Here is a 16,831-nt window from a genome sequence, read left to right as displayed (position 1 = left end):
GGTTTTAAGCTCACCACCATAGTAATATGTAGTAAAATCAGCAGCTCAATGTTTCAATAAAAATTCCAATTATATTAAAAGGGCTGAAATGAATTGATTTTGTGAAGATGTGGAGTGTTGTTAGAGACTATATCCATCTTATTTGATTGGAATATTTTTTTCTTAAAGAATACAAGTCCATGTTTACTACGTCTATGTATTCTCATATAATTTCTAGGCACTACAATGAATTTTTTACTCAAGAGGTCTATAATTTCGAGTTAGTATATTAAGTAATTATCAGTAAAATGAAAGCTGGGCATTTATTAAAATCAGGGCCTTCAATTAGGCAGAAATTATTGATCTCAGTTACAAATTTATATTTATGAGCTAATGTTTGTGATTCAGTAATATATTATTGTTGTAGTTGATTCTAAATTCTTCTAAAAAATGAGCTTTGAAGTTGGCAAAGGCAGAGACAATGATTTTAAAAAGATGTAAAATGGAATTCAACCGAAAAGAGAACAAGTATTAATCAAATGAGTAATTTCTATTTACTAATTTCTAAGAAAAAAGGGTAAAAGCATATCATCTACAAAATTGTGTTTCTGTGAATCTATGTCAGAGCTACAAATTACAATCAAGTCAACTGAGATGTGATATCAATGAATATGTCTTCTCTGCAAGGAATTGTGAGTCCACCCATCGGGTGCTCATATCCGAATTCTTCTTCTGCCATACTCAGCAAGTCTTGAAATGCAGGCTCATTTAGGTACGAAAGAGGTACTACATAACGCTTCTTCTGATCTTCTCCAACATAGATAGCTAAGCAGCCTTTTGGAATGGTTACTTCTTTGATGCCTGAAAGTGATCTTCGGAGAGCCTTCTTACCCTGAACAAAGCCGGACAATCCAAATGCCATGTTGATCTTCCTTTGTATTTTTCTTTAGACGAAGTATTAGAGTTCACAAAAATATTTTGTAGTAGAGAATGTGAGGACTTGATGAATTAGCTGTGTGGTTATGCACCCTTATATAGATGAATGGACTGTTGGAGTGCACTCTTATCCAAGGCTTCTGAATAAGTGGTTCTGCAGTCATTTTGGAAGGTTTGACAAATTTGCAAGAGACATAAGCATTTGAAAGTTCACATGGTTTTGTCTTCCAAGTAATAAGTTTAGCTGTAGTTGAGACATTTATATATGTGATCTGTCTAACCAAAGAGCCCACTTCTGCTATTAGATTTGCAACAAAGAAAAACCATTGTGAAACATATATAATGAACTAGCTTATCATCCTTCTTTTTCCTTCTATATAGTTCAACCAATAAGAGCAAGAAAGTAATGAAGACAAATCCAGCTACTGGTTTCCACCTATTTGTTAAATTCCTTAATTTTGTTTTATTTTATTTTATATATAAGAAAAGAAAAACAGATCTGAACTTTGAGCAAGTATGGATAAGTAGAAAGGCAATACCATGTGATTACTCAATGTATATGCTTCTTACTATACCCCATCCAACTACTTGGCTCTTTAGTCTTCACTATTCATTTGGATAAAGGAATATATATAACTATACATATTTATATACCAAATCATATCCTAGCAAGGACATTGATTCTATAGAAACATATTTGGGTTCCTTAGCATTTCTCTTAAATCTCTTTCTTTCCTATGCAAAAAAGACAAACATATCCATCTTATTTCTCAGTTGAATGCCAAATTATGAGTACAGAAAAATTGGATGGCAACAATGCCAGTACGATGTAAATATTTGTCCTTAGAAGCCAAAAGGAAAATGTTTCCAAGAATGATACAAATGAATGTTGTTGCATTTCTTTTATTTGAATGGATTATTTGGTTGAAGTATATTTTCTTATAGAAATCTTCTCCATTTTCTTATTTTATTATAAGTTCAGTGGCTCAATGTTGCATATAAAGGACGCGATGTCCTCTTTCCTCTTTCCAACTCTTGTGATTGCTGCTATTTACATTTCTAAGAACTAAGATCAATGAAGATATCATCTCTGCAAAGAATTGTAATTTCACCCAACTAATTCCATACTTAGTAGGTAATACTTAACTCTTCGCCAACATAGATTGCAAAGTAGCCTTATCCCTTATGGAATGTTTGTAGTCTTCAAAGCTGCTCCTTTAACATTGGAAAGTGACTCCTGGCAGGCTTCTTGCCATGGACAAAATATTTTTAAATAGAGAATGTGAGAACTTGATGATTGAGCTTTGTGGTAATGTGCCTGTATATATAGATGAATGGTTCTCAAGCAATTAATTTGGTTGGGATTAGAAAAGAAACATAAGTATTTCAATCTTCACATGGCTTTGTCTTCTGACTCATACATGGACACTTGGTGGTTTTGACTGTGACATACATAGACATCAAACCAGGCGAACAACCTACAAGGAAACCCCACTTGAAACATATGATATGCAGCAAAGAGAAACCATTTTGGAACATATCTGATCTAACAATGTTTTTCTCTTGTGGCTTTCAACTTTGAATCAATAATAATGAGCCGGAAGACACAACCATGTGATTGCTCAAAGATTATGCCACTCACTAGACCCCATCTCCTGAATCAGCACCATTCATTTCCACACAACAGAGTTATCTTTTCAACATTTCTCATCAAGGGTATTGATTATATATACGCATAAGATTGAGTTCTTTAGCACCTCAACTCCTCACATTCTCAAGTACTAGAGCTTTCTTTTGCAGAACTTTGAGATCTCTCTCTTTGCTTACATTTTCATCTTTCTTCTTCGTTAAGAGACTTCAGCAATCATGGGTTTCCGCTTTCCCGGAGTAGTTCATGCAAAGCAACTCATTCAAAGGCCTTTTTCTACTGCAAAAGATGTTCCAAAAGGATATTTGGCAGTTTTGTATGGCAAACAATGCCAATACCGTCACCATGTAAATATTTTTCCTTAGGGACTGAAATGAAAATATCCCTGAGAATGATACAAATGAAACTACCAAAGATTTTCTTCAATGAATTGTGTTATTTATGTTTTAATCTTTATATTAAGATCTAGAATCCTTGTCCTTCTTGTTCTATATTGGTCTGCAAAATAGTACTGCGAAATTGTGAATTTGGCACTTCAAAATAGTCATTAATTTTAGTTTTGAGTCAGACCAAACAGATCAAAGAGCACCTCAAGACTGTTATGACACATTTTTCAAAAACTGAGTTTTGGCACATAACAGAATATAAAGAAGCCGCTTCTTGCCTTCAATAAAAGAACAGTTATAAGTTATTATTTCACCAGCTGATTTGGATTAAGCAGAGAACAAATTTTGGTTCTACTCTTGGACAAAGCTGTCTCTTTATTATTGGTAGAAAGCTGCTTGCTCCTAAGAGAAATAAACACTTCATACATATTTTGTTTTTTGAGGCCTATTAACTCAAGAGATGTATGATTTGGGATTTTGATTGAGAATTAAAATCTGCAAACTAATTTAGTTATTTATAAGACTATTTATACTACTTGTCTGAATAAAGGCCATTGAGTTTTGAAGTTGGCATAGACAGAAACATTGATTAGAAGAAGATGGCAGCAAGAAAAATGGAATTACATACATATATAGCTGAATTCGACTGAAAGCAGAACAAGTATTGATCAAGTATTGGACAAGAAGACACATATATAGCTGTGGTTTGCCAACTTTCCCACTTTCAAATCCAGATTCGTTGTTTAAAGGAGACTTGTTTCGTACCCTAAACAAAATTGTATCAAAAAGTTTGATACCCGCAGCAACATCATTGAGTATGCAAGACGATAAAATTATAAGAAAACAACAAGGCAAGCTATTAAACTTTAAATCAATCCAAAAATTCTCAGCAATAAGTTTCTACCTAATAAAAAGCTATTTCATTTTGTTTAAACAAAACAACACTACTACTTGTATTAATAATATAGTTCATAATACAAGAGATGATAGAGTGTACAATAGCAGTAACACAGAAAAAAAATATCCTTTCCCTGATCAAATCAATATGATAAAGAGGCTTGATGTATTTATGTGAAGTACAAGAGTAATAATATTATGATGTAGATTTTTGGATTAGTTTTAGCATTGAATGAATAGCAGCTGGTACAATAAAAAAAGAGAAGAAATACCTCAAGAGATCATTGCAGCATGCATTTAATGGAAGACTTTAGCATCAATGTGCTCAATCTTATGCCAATCTTCTCCTTTCTCGCACCGTTGCTTTAACAAATGTGATAAACGAGAAAGCGAAGTAGGCAGCCCTTCTTCTGGCAAGCACCGCAGGCTTTTACAAAAACCAATAGCCAGGGATGTAAGGGAAGTAAGTTGCTGAAATGCCTTGCTGTTCAGGGTTTCAAGGTTGCTAGAGTTCCAAATGTCAAGTTTAGTCATAGTTTTAGGGAGGATCCCCTCCTCAAGGAAAGAATCATCATCCCAACCAGAGATATTTATGTACTCCAAAGAGGAGAGTCTTTGCAGATCCCATTGCTTACAGTTCTCAAAAAGTGTTTTGGAGCTACATAGACAGAAACTTTATTTTCGAGTGTGAACTCCAGTCTAAAAGCGACTCTAATACTGGACAGTTATCTATACAAATGGTGGCAATAGAGGGAGGGGATGTAATGGTCTGTTGTGTTCTCAGGAAGCAGAACCACCATTTTCTCACAATTACATATTATGAGATGTTCCAAGGATGGAAGATAACCAGGTAAACCAACACTAAGCTTTGGACAGTTCATCAGTACAAGTCTTTTTAGAAGAGGGAATATTTTACCACCTTGCATAGCTTCATTACTAAATGACCAATCTTTCCACACCAACATATTTTCAATCCTTAACACTTCTAGACAGCTGAATTGAGGACCTTTGTGATGAATCTCATCACCTATTGAGATCACTCTATCACATCCATCGATAATGAGAGATTTGAGAAAGGCTAGTTGTCCAACATGTGGTAAAATACAACAATTTTTACAATTGCTTATCTTGATTGATACTAAATTAGAAAATGCAAAGTCTCCAATCGAGTCTGAGAATGTTGTTCCTCTATAATTGTCAATCTCAAGATGTTTCAAGTTTGTATGGGGTCGAAGTGCATCAAGTATATCCTTTTCTTTTTGCGAATAATCAGCCACAAAAGTATCAACATTACATCAATAATATTTTCCAGTCCCAAAATGCCATGTAGGTGTTCAAGCTCTGCTACCCTTTTTATTTTAATTCCTCCATTAATGTGCCTATCACTCAAAACCACATTTGATAAGAATTGCAAGTGTTTCATCTGATTAATTTGTTGTGGCATCTCTTTCAAAGGTACACCTTCAATGTCTAGATATCGCAAGTTTATTAAGCTTCCCATGTTCTTTGGTAATAGAGAGAGCTTCTTACACCATGACAACAGTAAAGTCTGTAAATTGTACAAAGTACATATTGAATAAGGTAACATTTTAATTTCTGTACAAGACAAGTCCAAGTACCTTAAATGCTTTATATTGCAAATTGAATCGGGCACCTTCTTCATTGAAGATTCACTTAAGGAAAGTACTCTTGAACAACTTCCTGTTCTAAGCAATATATCATTTCTTGTACAGCTCTTCCCATGTGTCACTGTTGAGATTTGATTGCTAAGGGAAGACCTTTCCACTTATCTATTATTTTTCTACCATTTACTTGAAGATTTTGGTAGTCATTGAGGTCAACATTATCTCCAAAAGCATGTTCAGTGAATAATTTCCAACAATCTTCATTTGACAAAGTTTGCAGGTGATGAATCTGCCCAGTAGCCATTTGATCCAGATTCGAAAGAACTCCTCAAAGTGTCCCAAATAGAATAAGTCTCATTCCAAACATCGTCAAGAACAAAGAGAAACTTCTTCCCTTTCAATGCTTAGATCACAAGTATCTTTCTGGCGCTGCTCCTAGATTGATCATCTTCAATCTTAGATCGCAGAGCTTCATAGTCAATCCTATCCACCAAGTCATCAGCTTCGTGAATCACATCTTGAAGCTTGAAAAGCCACACCCTGACCTCCTCGTTTCGAAGTTGTTTGTTCTCAGCATCGTTCACCAGTAGATGAGCTGGCAACAACATAGTGTTCAACTCATCAAGCTGGTCCAGAATGAGTTTCTTTCCATGGAACAACTGGGGTATACCCTCAGAAGCCAATCGCTGAAACAGGACCTGAAGCGAAGCAGAGAGTAAAGCACCGGCAACAAGTTCAGCAGCCATATTGATATGGAATTTCGATTTGGAGACGCTGCAACAAGGGAATGACGATCAAGAATGAAGGCACATGATTTTTCTTAAGGAGCACGGTATTGTTTGTTTAATTATCTCTTTAAACGTGTTTAGAAGATACACGTGTAATGAGTCTGCTTTGTTTTATATATATATATATATATATATATATATATATATCTGTAGTAAAATCAGTAGCTCAATGCTTCAATAAAAATTCCAATTATATTAAAAGGGCTGAAATGAATTGATTTTGTGAAGATGTGGAGTGTTGGTAGAGACTGTCTATGTATCCATCTTATTTGATTGGAATATTTTTTTTCTTAAAGAATACAGGTCCATGTTTACTACGTCTATGTATTCTCATATAATTTCTAGGCACTACAATGAATTTTTTACTTAAGAGGTGTATAATTTTGAGTTAGGATATTAAGTAATTATCAGTAAAATGAAAGCTGGGCATTTATTAAAATCAGGGCCTTCAATTAGGCAGAAATTATTGATCTCAGTTACAAATTTATATTTATGAGCTAATGTTTGTGATTCAGTAATATATTATTGTTGTAGTTGATTCTAAATTCTTCTAAAAAATGAGCTTTGAAGTTGGCAAAGGCAGAGACAATGATTAGATAAAGATGTAACAGCAAAAAAATGGAATTCAACCGAAAAGAGAACAAGTATTAATCAAATGAGTAATTTCTATTTACTAGTTTCTCAGAGTCAAAAAGTATATGATCTACAAAATTGTGTTCTAGTGAATCTATGTCAAAGCTACATATTACAATCAATTCAGCTGAGATGTGATATCAATGAAGATGTCTTCTCTGCATGGAATTGTGAGTCCACCCATTGGATGCTCATATCCGAATTCTTCTTCTGCCATACTCAGCAAGTCTTGAAATGCAGGCTCATTTAGGTACGAAAGAGGTACTACATAACGCTTCTTCTGATCTTCTCCAACATAGACAGCAAAGCAGCCTTTTGGAATGGTTGCAGACTTCAAAGGTGCTTCTTTGTTGCCTGAAAGCGATCTTCGGAGAGCCTTCTTGCCCTGAACAAAGCCAGACAATCCGAATGCCATGTTGATCTTTCTTTGTGTTTTTCTTAAGAAGAAATATTTGAGTTCACAGAAATATTTTTGTAGTAGAGATGCGAGGACTTGATGATTCAGTTTGTGTGGTTATGTACCTTTATATATAGATGATTCAATTTTTGGAATGCATACATATCTTAGGCTTCTAAATAAGTGGTGCTGAAGACATTTGGGAAGGTTTGACAAATTTGCAAGAGACATAAGCATTTGAAGTTCACGTGGCTTTGTCTTCCAAATCATATATGAAAGTTTAGCTGTAATTAAGACATTTACACATATGATCTGTCTAACCATTACCAAGAGAACAAACAGCAACAGAGCCCATTTGTGCTATAAGATTTGCAACAAAGAAAAACCATTGTGAAACATAAATGATGAAGTAACTCATCATCCTTTTTCTTAATTTCTTTTTTTATTCAACCAACAAGAGAAAGAAAGTTATGTAGACTAATCCAGCTACTTGTTTCCACCTTTCATTGTTAATTTCCTTAAAAAAATTCTTAAAAAAAAAAAAACAGATCCATGTGATTTGTCAAGGACTATGCTTCTTACTAGACCCCATCCAACTACTTGCCTCTTTAGTCTTCACTATTAATTTGGATAAAGGAATATATATGTATAGAAACATAATTTGGATATCTTTCTTTCCCTTGCAAAACAGGCACATACGTACATCCATTTTATTTGCTATTGCATTTCTTTTTCTTGAATGGATTATTTAATTGAAGTTGAAGTCTTTTTTCTTCTTGACTTCAGTATAGAAATCTTCTACATTTTCTTATTCCATCATAATATTAATATTGCCTAGTGTGAATGCCAAAAATTGACCAGAGCCATAGTCAACAGCTTCCTTCAATTAGCCTCGGGCAAGCAAAGCAGCCTAATATCTTGTTCGACACGAGACCCATGTCTCACAGGAGCCCTTAGCGAAAGTGCCCGGAAGGGCCTAAGGGGCCTCACTATGCGAGGCTGCCCTTCCCCCATGGTCTCGGCCCCATGGCCTTGCGCCCATGCCCTCGGCCCCATGGCCTCACGCCCATGGTCTCGGCCTCATGGCCTCGCGCCCCATGGCCTCGCGCCCCATGGCCTTGCGCCCATGGCCTCACGCCCATGGTCTCGGCCTCATGGCCTCGCGCCCCATGGCCTCATGCCCATGGCCTCGTGCCCATGGTCTCGGCCTCATGGCCTCGCGCCCCATGGCCTCACCCCCATGGTCTCGGCCCCATGGCCCCACGCCCATGGCCTCGCCCCCATGGTCTTGGCCCCATGGCCTCGCGCCCCATGGCCTCATGCCCATGGTCTCGTGCCCATGGCCTTGCGCCCATGGCCTTACACCCATGCCCTCGGCCCCATGGCCTCATGCCCATGGTCTCGGCCTCATGGCCTCGCGCCCCATGGCCTCATGCCCATGGCCTCGTGCCCATGGCCTTGCACCCATGCCCTCGGCCCCATGGCCTCACGCCCATGGTCTCGGCCTCATGGCCTCGTGCCCCATGGCCTCATGCCCATGGCCTCGTGCCCATGGCCTTGCACCCATGGCCTCACGCCCATGGTCTCGGCCTCATGGCCTCGCGCCCCATGGCCTCACGCTCCATGGCATCGCGCCCATGGCCTCGGCCCCATGGTCCCGCGCCCATGGCCTCGGCCCCATGGTCCCGCGCCCATGGCCTTGGAGGTGAGAATACTCACAAGTGGCAAGGTACACGCATGAATATGGAGTGTACCTACAAACATAAAGAAGTCAGAGTACGGATATGGTACCCCTACCAGGCAAGTAGTGGGAACGCCAGGAATGAGTATGCAAGGATAGGAGTTATGGCCCGTACGTCTATGGCCAGGAGTCAGAGTCGACACCACTACCACCTGCACCACTACGTCTGCCACCACCCCTCTAGCATGAGTACAGACAAGTAGTGGAGACATCCTCCTGACACCTGCCCCTGTACCGGATGTACGACCACAACCTCTGTAGCCACTCCCTGACATAGTACTTATGTACCCCTTGGTCTCCTGGACCACTATATACCAAGGGCCATTAGAGCCTACTATAAAAGGAACTCTAACACCACCTGGAAGTTGGTTGGAAATTTTACTGTAGCCAGGGCTTGAGAGTGAATGAAAGATTGATTTCTCCATTATTGTTCTGTCATTGTTCTTGAGTTATTTTTTAAGTTTCTACAGCTTTTGCATTAGTGATCTTCGATTTGATAATTTTTCCAACTTAACTTAGTTGACGAGTTCTCACCGTCAACACCTAGTAAGAATCTTAATGTCCTCTTTCCTCTCTCCAATTCTTGCTAGTGCTGCGGTTTATAGTTCTTAGAACTGAGATTAAAGAAGATATCATCTCTGCAAGGAATTGTAATTTCACCCATCTAATTTTCATATCTTAATTCTTCCTCTTTCATACTTAGTAGTTCTTGACACAAAGCTACTACATAACTCGTCTTTTAATCTTCCCCAACACAGACTACAAAGTAGCCTTTTGGAATGTTTGTAGTCTTCAAAGCTGCTTCTTTAACATTGGAAAATGACCTCCTGACAGGCTTTTTGCCATCGACAAAACCAGGTAATTCAAATGCCATGTTGACCTTTCTTTCTGAGTTTTCTTTTAAGATAACAAATGATTTTTCAACAAACAATGTGAGAACCTGAAGATTGAGTTTTTTTCGTAATGTGCCTGTATATATAGATGAATGGTTCTCTGGCATACTCAAGCAACTGGGTTGGTGTGCAATTTGCAAAGAAACATAAGTATTTGAATCTTCACATGGCTTTGTCTTCTGACTCATACATGAACACTTGGTTGTGACTGTGACATATGTATAGACATTACCGGTGAACAACCTACAAGGGAACCCCACTTGAAACATATGATATGTGGTCAACTAATGCATCCTTCAACTAACAATGTTTTCCTTTAGTTGCTTTCAAATTAGTCAGTTTATAACTTTGAATCAATAATATTGATTTGGAAGACACAACCATGTGATTGTTCAAAGACTATGCCTCTCACTAGATCCCATCTCATTTACTTCCTCTTCAATCTCAACCATTAATTTCCACACAACAGAGTTATCTTTTCTACATTTCTCATTGACGGTATTGATTATATATGTTTCACGTGGTCAAATTTTAGACTTAAGCCCATTTGCAGTAGACTGGATAGATTCCTACATACTCTTTCTTGGTCAGGACTATACTCTTTCGTTCATCAGGAAGTTATGGTTAGAATTGTTTCTGATCATAGTCCGGTGGTGTTAGACACGAGCCCTCCTTCGTGGGGTCCCGCTCCTTTCTGTTTTGACAATTCATGGCTGGAGCATAGGGAGTTCTCTAGCTATTTCAAGCAGTGGTGGGAGTCGGCTAAAGTGCATGGTTGGCCGGGTTGTCACTTTATGTCTAAGCTTGCAATGGTTCGAGATAAAATAAAGAAGTGGAGTCGGCAGGCCTTTGAGGCTAGGAAAGTGCAAAAAATTGTCCTCGAAAGAAGGTTGCTTGAATTAGACAGATTAGAGGAGGGGGGATCGTGGAACGACCATTTTCGTATGGAGCGCTCTAAGGTAAAGGAAGAATGGTAGCAGATTGTCTTTGAGGAGGAAAGGAGTGTTTGGTTTAAAGTGAAGTGTCAATGGGCCAAGGAAAGGGATGCTAACTCCAAACTTTTCCATAGTATCCTCAGTGCGTGGAAAGCGAGGAACTTTATCTCTAGGATTGAGGAAGAAGATGGTACTGTTTGGGTTGAAGATGAGGATATTGAAAAGGCTATTTTGGGTTTCTATTCTGCTTTGTATTCAGCGGTTCCCAGAGATTGGATTGGAGTGGAGGGCATTTCGTGGTCACCGATTTCAGCAGTTATGGCTTCCTTTTTAGAGAGGCCTTTCGAGGAAGATGAAATCAAACAAGCGGTTTTCGCATGTGATGGATCTAAGTCCCCAGGGCCGGATGGTTTCTCCATGGCTATGTATCAGAATAATTGGGATGTTGTCAAAAATGATCTTCTCGCAGTCTTTCAAGGTTTTTTCAACGATGGAATCATTCATGGAGGAACCAATGAAACGTTCATTTGTCTTATTCCTAAGAAATTAAATAGCTGCCGCGTGAGGGATTATAGGCCTATTAGCCTGGTGACTAGTCTTTACAAAGTCATATCAAAGGTGTTGGCTTATAGACCAAGGGGAGTTCTTTCGGACACAAATGCGGAATCACAAGGAGCTTTTGTAGAAGGTATGCAAATACTGGATACAGTTTTGATCGCAAATGAGGCAGTAGAGGAGTACAGGAGCAAGGGTAGGAAGGGTTGGGTTTTCAAAATTGATTTCACTAAGGCTTATGATTGCGTGGATTGGGGATTCCTGGATTTAGTTATGAAAAAGAAAGGGTTTGGCGATCTCTGGAGAAGGTGGATTCGTGGTTGTCTTTCCTCCACTTCTTTTTCTGTATTTTTAAATGGTCGTCTGAGGGGAAAGTTCAAAGGTTCAAGGGGTCTACGGCAAGGGGATTCCTTATCCCCGTTCTTGTTCACTCTGGTAGCAGATGTTCTGGGAAGAATGATTGATACGACTAAAAGTAATTTAGCTTTTAGAGGTTTTTCAATAGGAAAGGATAAGGTGGATATCAGTCATCTTCAGTTTGCCGATGATACGATATTTTTTGTGAACGATGAGGAGTCTTTGGTGGTACTTTTGGATATCCTTAAGGTGTTCAGTGTGGTGTCTGGTTTATCTATCAATTTGCAGAAATGTCAATTGTTGGGAATCAATTTGAATGAGGAGGTCGTGGAACGGCAAGCTAAAGAGATAGGTTGTGAGGTAGGACAATGGCCAATTCAGTATTTGGGTCTTCCTTTGGGGGATTCTCCTCGTTCCAAGGGATTTTGGGAGCCTGTTATCTCGAAATGTGCTAATCGTTTGGAATCTTGGAAGAGCACTTTTTTGTCTAGAGGTGGCAGATTAACTCTTATTCAGTCGGTTTTGTCTTCAATCCTCGTTTATTATTTGGCATTGTTCTATATTCCTAAGAGTGTGGTGGGGATTCTTGAAAAGCTGATACGGGATTTCTTGTGGGATAGGGCGGAACAATCAGGGGCTGACCACTTGGTATCTTGGCACGAAGTTTGTAAATCACGTAGTCACGGGGGCTTGGGTATTGGAAATTTAGCGTTGCGGAATACGGCTTTTCTCTTCAAGTGGTTGTGGCGGTTTCCTATGGAGAGTACTTCTTTGTGGCATAGGGTGGTCAGAAGCAGATATGGGAGTGATGGGGGCCATTGGGACACTAATGTTGGAGGAAGATTTTTGGTTCGTGGCCCTTGGAAAGACATCTCGTCTTTGTATGAGGAGTATAGAAGCTTGGTCTATTTTAAAGTTGGAAGGGGAGACAGAATTCGTTTTTGGGAGGATGTTTGGTTTGGTGATTCATCTTTCAACTGAAATACCCAGATTTGTTCAGGGTTTCGGAGGCCAATAATTATTTGATTAAGGACTTGGTGGTGGGGGAGGAGGTCAACAGTTTGGAAGGCCTACGCTTGGACTTTAGATTCAGAAGGAATCTTTTTGATTGGGAGATTCCAAGTTTGGTTGAGTTGTTAAATTTGATTAAGTTTGTAGATTTACCCCAGATTTTGGAGGATAAGAGGATTTGGATTCCAGATACTAGTGGAGTTTTCAATTGCAAGACTGCCTTTCAATCTTTGTCCTGTGCTAATTTAGGTCCAGAGTTACCTTGGGCTAAGAGGTTATGGAAGAGTGTGGTCCCTTACAAAGTGAAAGTGTTTGGCTGGCTGTTATTTTTGAATAAATTAAGTGTCTTTGACATTTTGCAGAGAAGAAGACCTTTCCAATATTTGTCACCAAGTTGGTGTGTTTGCTGTAAAAACAATGGTGAATCAATTACCCATCTTTTCCTTGAATGTTCTTTCTCCACGGCTTTGTGGTGTAAAGTGTTAAAAGAGTTTGGGTTATCTTGGTGTATGCCTTCTTCGTGTTCGCAACTGTTCTTGTGTCAATTAGAGGGAGAGAAGGGAATGGCTCGTCTTTGGCAAAGTACCGTGCTGGCAACTTTCTGGGTTATTGTAACGACCTCCTTTCTTAACATACATATATATAGAGTAAAAACAAATTTTAACCTAAATATGACAATACTGAAATTCTGAATTTACAAAAAACTTTATTAAACAATACATAAATAATGTTTATAACCTTAACCACACAATACTCACAACTAGATAAAAACTTTATCTTACATACAAATCTTAATACTTTTATAAATCATTTTCGTGGCGTTACTACACCTTAACGTAGAAATGAAAATGTATCCAACTGATAAATTGAAAAGCTTTATGTAAATTACAAAGTTCATGAAATACTTTTTAAAGCTTTAAGTAAATGATAAAGTTCACAAAATACTTTTAATGAAATATAATAAAACCAAGTTTCTTGTTTATTTATAAAATAGCATAGCAGAACTCCACTCCCTTCAGGTCAGCCCCATATGTACAGTCATGTTGGCCCCACGTATACTCATCAACAATTTATATTTGGGGTCTCTTACCTACAATACAAAACATTATCTGATGAGCTAAGGCTCAGTAAGTAGAATAACTACCTCATATGCATTAAAATAAACATGCAACATGCTATGTATTTTCTTTCTTTCACTTTCCTTTCTTTTGGGCCCTAGAGGATGCTGCTGCCGGCATTACATAGGGAATCACATTCCCACCTGAACATAAACATGATAATAGGGAATTTCCCTCATAAACATTCATCATATAGGGACGTACATCTCCCTCCTTACATTTTTGGGACTTAGGTCTCCCAAGCAGCACCTCTACTTTAACGTTTTCAATAACTTGTCTGTGAACATTAAGCGTGCTTATGCATAATATAACATTCTTGAAAATAACTTATGCATAAGAACAATATGACAGATTAACATATAAAGCATATAAATGCACATAAGACACATAAAATACTTGTATTGTAGATGAGGATTCTACTTACCTTGCGTCTTGATAAAACAATCGAAATTGTTAGCTTCCTGATAAAAACACAAACTATTAAATTACATAAAATCTACATTATGAAATGTTAGCTTAATATTGTTATTATCCCATTTTTCCAGTTTTAGTGCTTATTTTATGTCCAGGCGTATGGTCATACTATAGTTGTCCATGACAAGGTCCTGATCTAAAAGTCGTGGTCATGGTCATACTGAAAAGTCCAGGTCATAATACTTGTCCATAATAATAGGGAATAAGGTCATAAGAGTCCATAATAATAGTCCAAAGTATGACCATAGCCTATATAAGTTTACTATTATGAGGATACATAAAGAAATAGTTCATATTTCAATTTTGGCATTTGTAAAATATGACGACATGGTAAAATAATCCATATATAAATTTTAGCATTTTAATGGCATAGTAAAGTAATCTATATAAATTTTGGCATTATAATGGCATGGTAACATAATCCATATATAAATTTGGCATTATAGTAAAATAATCTATATATAAATTTTTGGTATTATAACGACATAGTAAAATAATCTACATATAACTTTTGGCATTATAACGTCATAGTAAAATAATCTATATATAAATTTTGGCATTATAACGGCATAGTAAAATAATCTATATATAAATTATAACGGCATAGTAAATTAATCTATATATAAATTTTTGCATTATAACGGCATAGTAAAATAATCTATATATAAATTTTGGCATTATAACGGCATAGTAAATTAATCTATATATAAATTTTTGCATTATAACGGCATAGTAAAATAATCTATACATATATAATAACTAAATAACTGAAAAGAAAGGCTCGGGAAGAGCTTACCTAAAAGGCTAGCGTTATGGACAGAACTTCGCCTAGATCTCCGAGGTTTAGAACTTTAGAAGGATGTTAAGAATATTTTTGGGTAGAGTAAGAGAAAGGAAATGAGGTTTTTGTGATTTCAAGATGAGTTTTGGAAGGGCTATTTATAGGAAAAACTTGGGATGCTATTCTAATAAAATATTAAAAATAATAAGCATAGTGGAATAATAACATATTCAAAATATCAAGCATAGTAATTTGCTTAAGTCATCAATGTGTCACTACTGCATCAACATGTGGAACCCATGGGGTGGACCCCGCTGTGGGACCCATGTGGACCCTACTGTGGGACCCTTGCGGACCCCACTGTGGGACCCACTATGAATAGTACCTGGTGAATAGTAAAAAAATGAAAATTTCCCAATCTTCTTATATTACTTAGTCTAGCATTTTTGACTCACAAACTTTTCTGAAAAAGTTTCTCTAACACCCATAAATTAATTATTCCCACCTATTGGTTACTTCAACAACTTAGAATTGTTAAAATCCCATAATAGAAAACAACTACACCCCCAACGGTCATGAACACTATTCACCAACGGTCATAAACGGCTAGTTTTTGCCCTATAAATACTTGTTCCTTCAACCATTTATTTGCACAACTTCTTCATCTCTTAACCTTCTAGATAAAATTCATCATCAAAACATGAATTTCTCTTTATTTTTCATAACTTTAGTGATTGTTTGCTTGTATTTAGCATCATTCTATGGGTATTACACTAATGAAATGCCCATGAATGTTATAGTTGCATATTCATTAGTTATTCTTCCACTTTACTTAATAGCTCTAACATTCGGTTAGCATTGTAATGCACTCAAAAATGAATAAAAAATATCTTCTCTTATCTTTCATAATTGTTATAATTTGTAAAAAGAAAATGGGAGTTACAGTTATTTGGTTGGAAAGAAATAGCAAGATCTTTGATGAGTCCTCTTGTTCTGTTGATTCCCTTTGGGATAAAATTAGATTCTGGGTGGCTACCTGGGTATATAGGTCGAAAGGATTTGAGGATGTTTTCTTTTTGGATCTTTGTAGGGAATGGATGTATTTGTGGTCGTAATCTTTCTTGTTCTGGTTTTTTCTTGGGCTTTGTTTTTGTTACACCCAGATTTCGAGCCATAAGAATTATGATCTCGAAAGCTGGATTTGCAATGAATGGACTCGTAATGTTTGGATCATGTCCACAGCCTAGGCATCGAGCTTGCGAAGCAGAGATGACTTCGAAGGTGGTAGCCTCGAGATCCTCACAAGCTCGAAAGATACACATCAAGGTGCATTTGTTCTCGGGGTGGCCTCGGATCAGGGGCCCCGAGCTCGACACAAGTATGAATTCGAAGCCACATGATCTTGGGAAGATGCTATAGCTCGAAAGTCGATAAGAGACCTGGGTGAATAGGGCATTGGCGATATAAGATAATAACTTTGAATATCTTAATGAATCATCTATATGAGACGCGGTCTACATTGATTGCTATAAATCCCCTATAATTAAGGGATATTATTTGTTCAGTTATACGCCCCCTGATCTTCAGGGGACGTTTCCTTGTATATAGGATTGCAGGCTTTTAATGCTGTTAAATTTATTTGCATATACAGAATAACTTCCCGAAATATGTGGGATA

General features: G+C 37.5%; 3 protein-coding genes across 3 annotated transcripts; all 3 read right to left on the bottom strand.

Moving 5' to 3' along the window:
- Nucleotides 1–464: 464 nt before the first annotated feature.
- LOC133789053 (auxin-responsive protein SAUR21-like) lies at nt 465–992 on the bottom strand. The gene has a single exon (XM_062226765.1). The coding sequence runs from the start codon at nt 899–901 to the stop codon at nt 620–622; it is 282 nt and encodes a 93-aa protein (XP_062082749.1). The 5' UTR covers nt 902–992; the 3' UTR covers nt 465–619.
- Nucleotides 993–4,143: 3,151 nt separating this feature from the next.
- Nucleotides 4,144–5,775, bottom strand: LOC133792524 (putative disease resistance RPP13-like protein 1). Its single transcript, XM_062230434.1, has 4 exons — nt 5,659–5,775; nt 5,195–5,395; nt 4,582–5,096; nt 4,144–4,504 (listed from the first exon to the last, which is right to left on the bottom strand). Exons 1-4 carry the CDS (start codon nt 5,773–5,775, stop codon nt 4,144–4,146), a joined length of 1,194 nt encoding a protein of 397 aa, XP_062086418.1.
- Nucleotides 5,776–6,904: 1,129 nt separating this feature from the next.
- On the bottom strand, nt 6,905–7,399 carry LOC133789052 (auxin-responsive protein SAUR21-like). Its single transcript, XM_062226764.1, has one exon. The coding sequence runs from the start codon at nt 7,305–7,307 to the stop codon at nt 7,011–7,013; it is 297 nt and encodes a 98-aa protein (XP_062082748.1). The 5' UTR covers nt 7,308–7,399; the 3' UTR covers nt 6,905–7,010.
- Between the last annotated feature and the right edge of the window lie 9,432 nt (nt 7,400–16,831).

This window comes from Humulus lupulus, chromosome 7, assembly GCF_963169125.1.
Source record: "Humulus lupulus chromosome 7, drHumLupu1.1, whole genome shotgun sequence".
NCBI lineage: Eukaryota > Viridiplantae > Streptophyta > Magnoliopsida > Rosales > Cannabaceae > Humulus > Humulus lupulus.
This window is presented reverse-complemented; position numbering and strand designations above follow the sequence as displayed.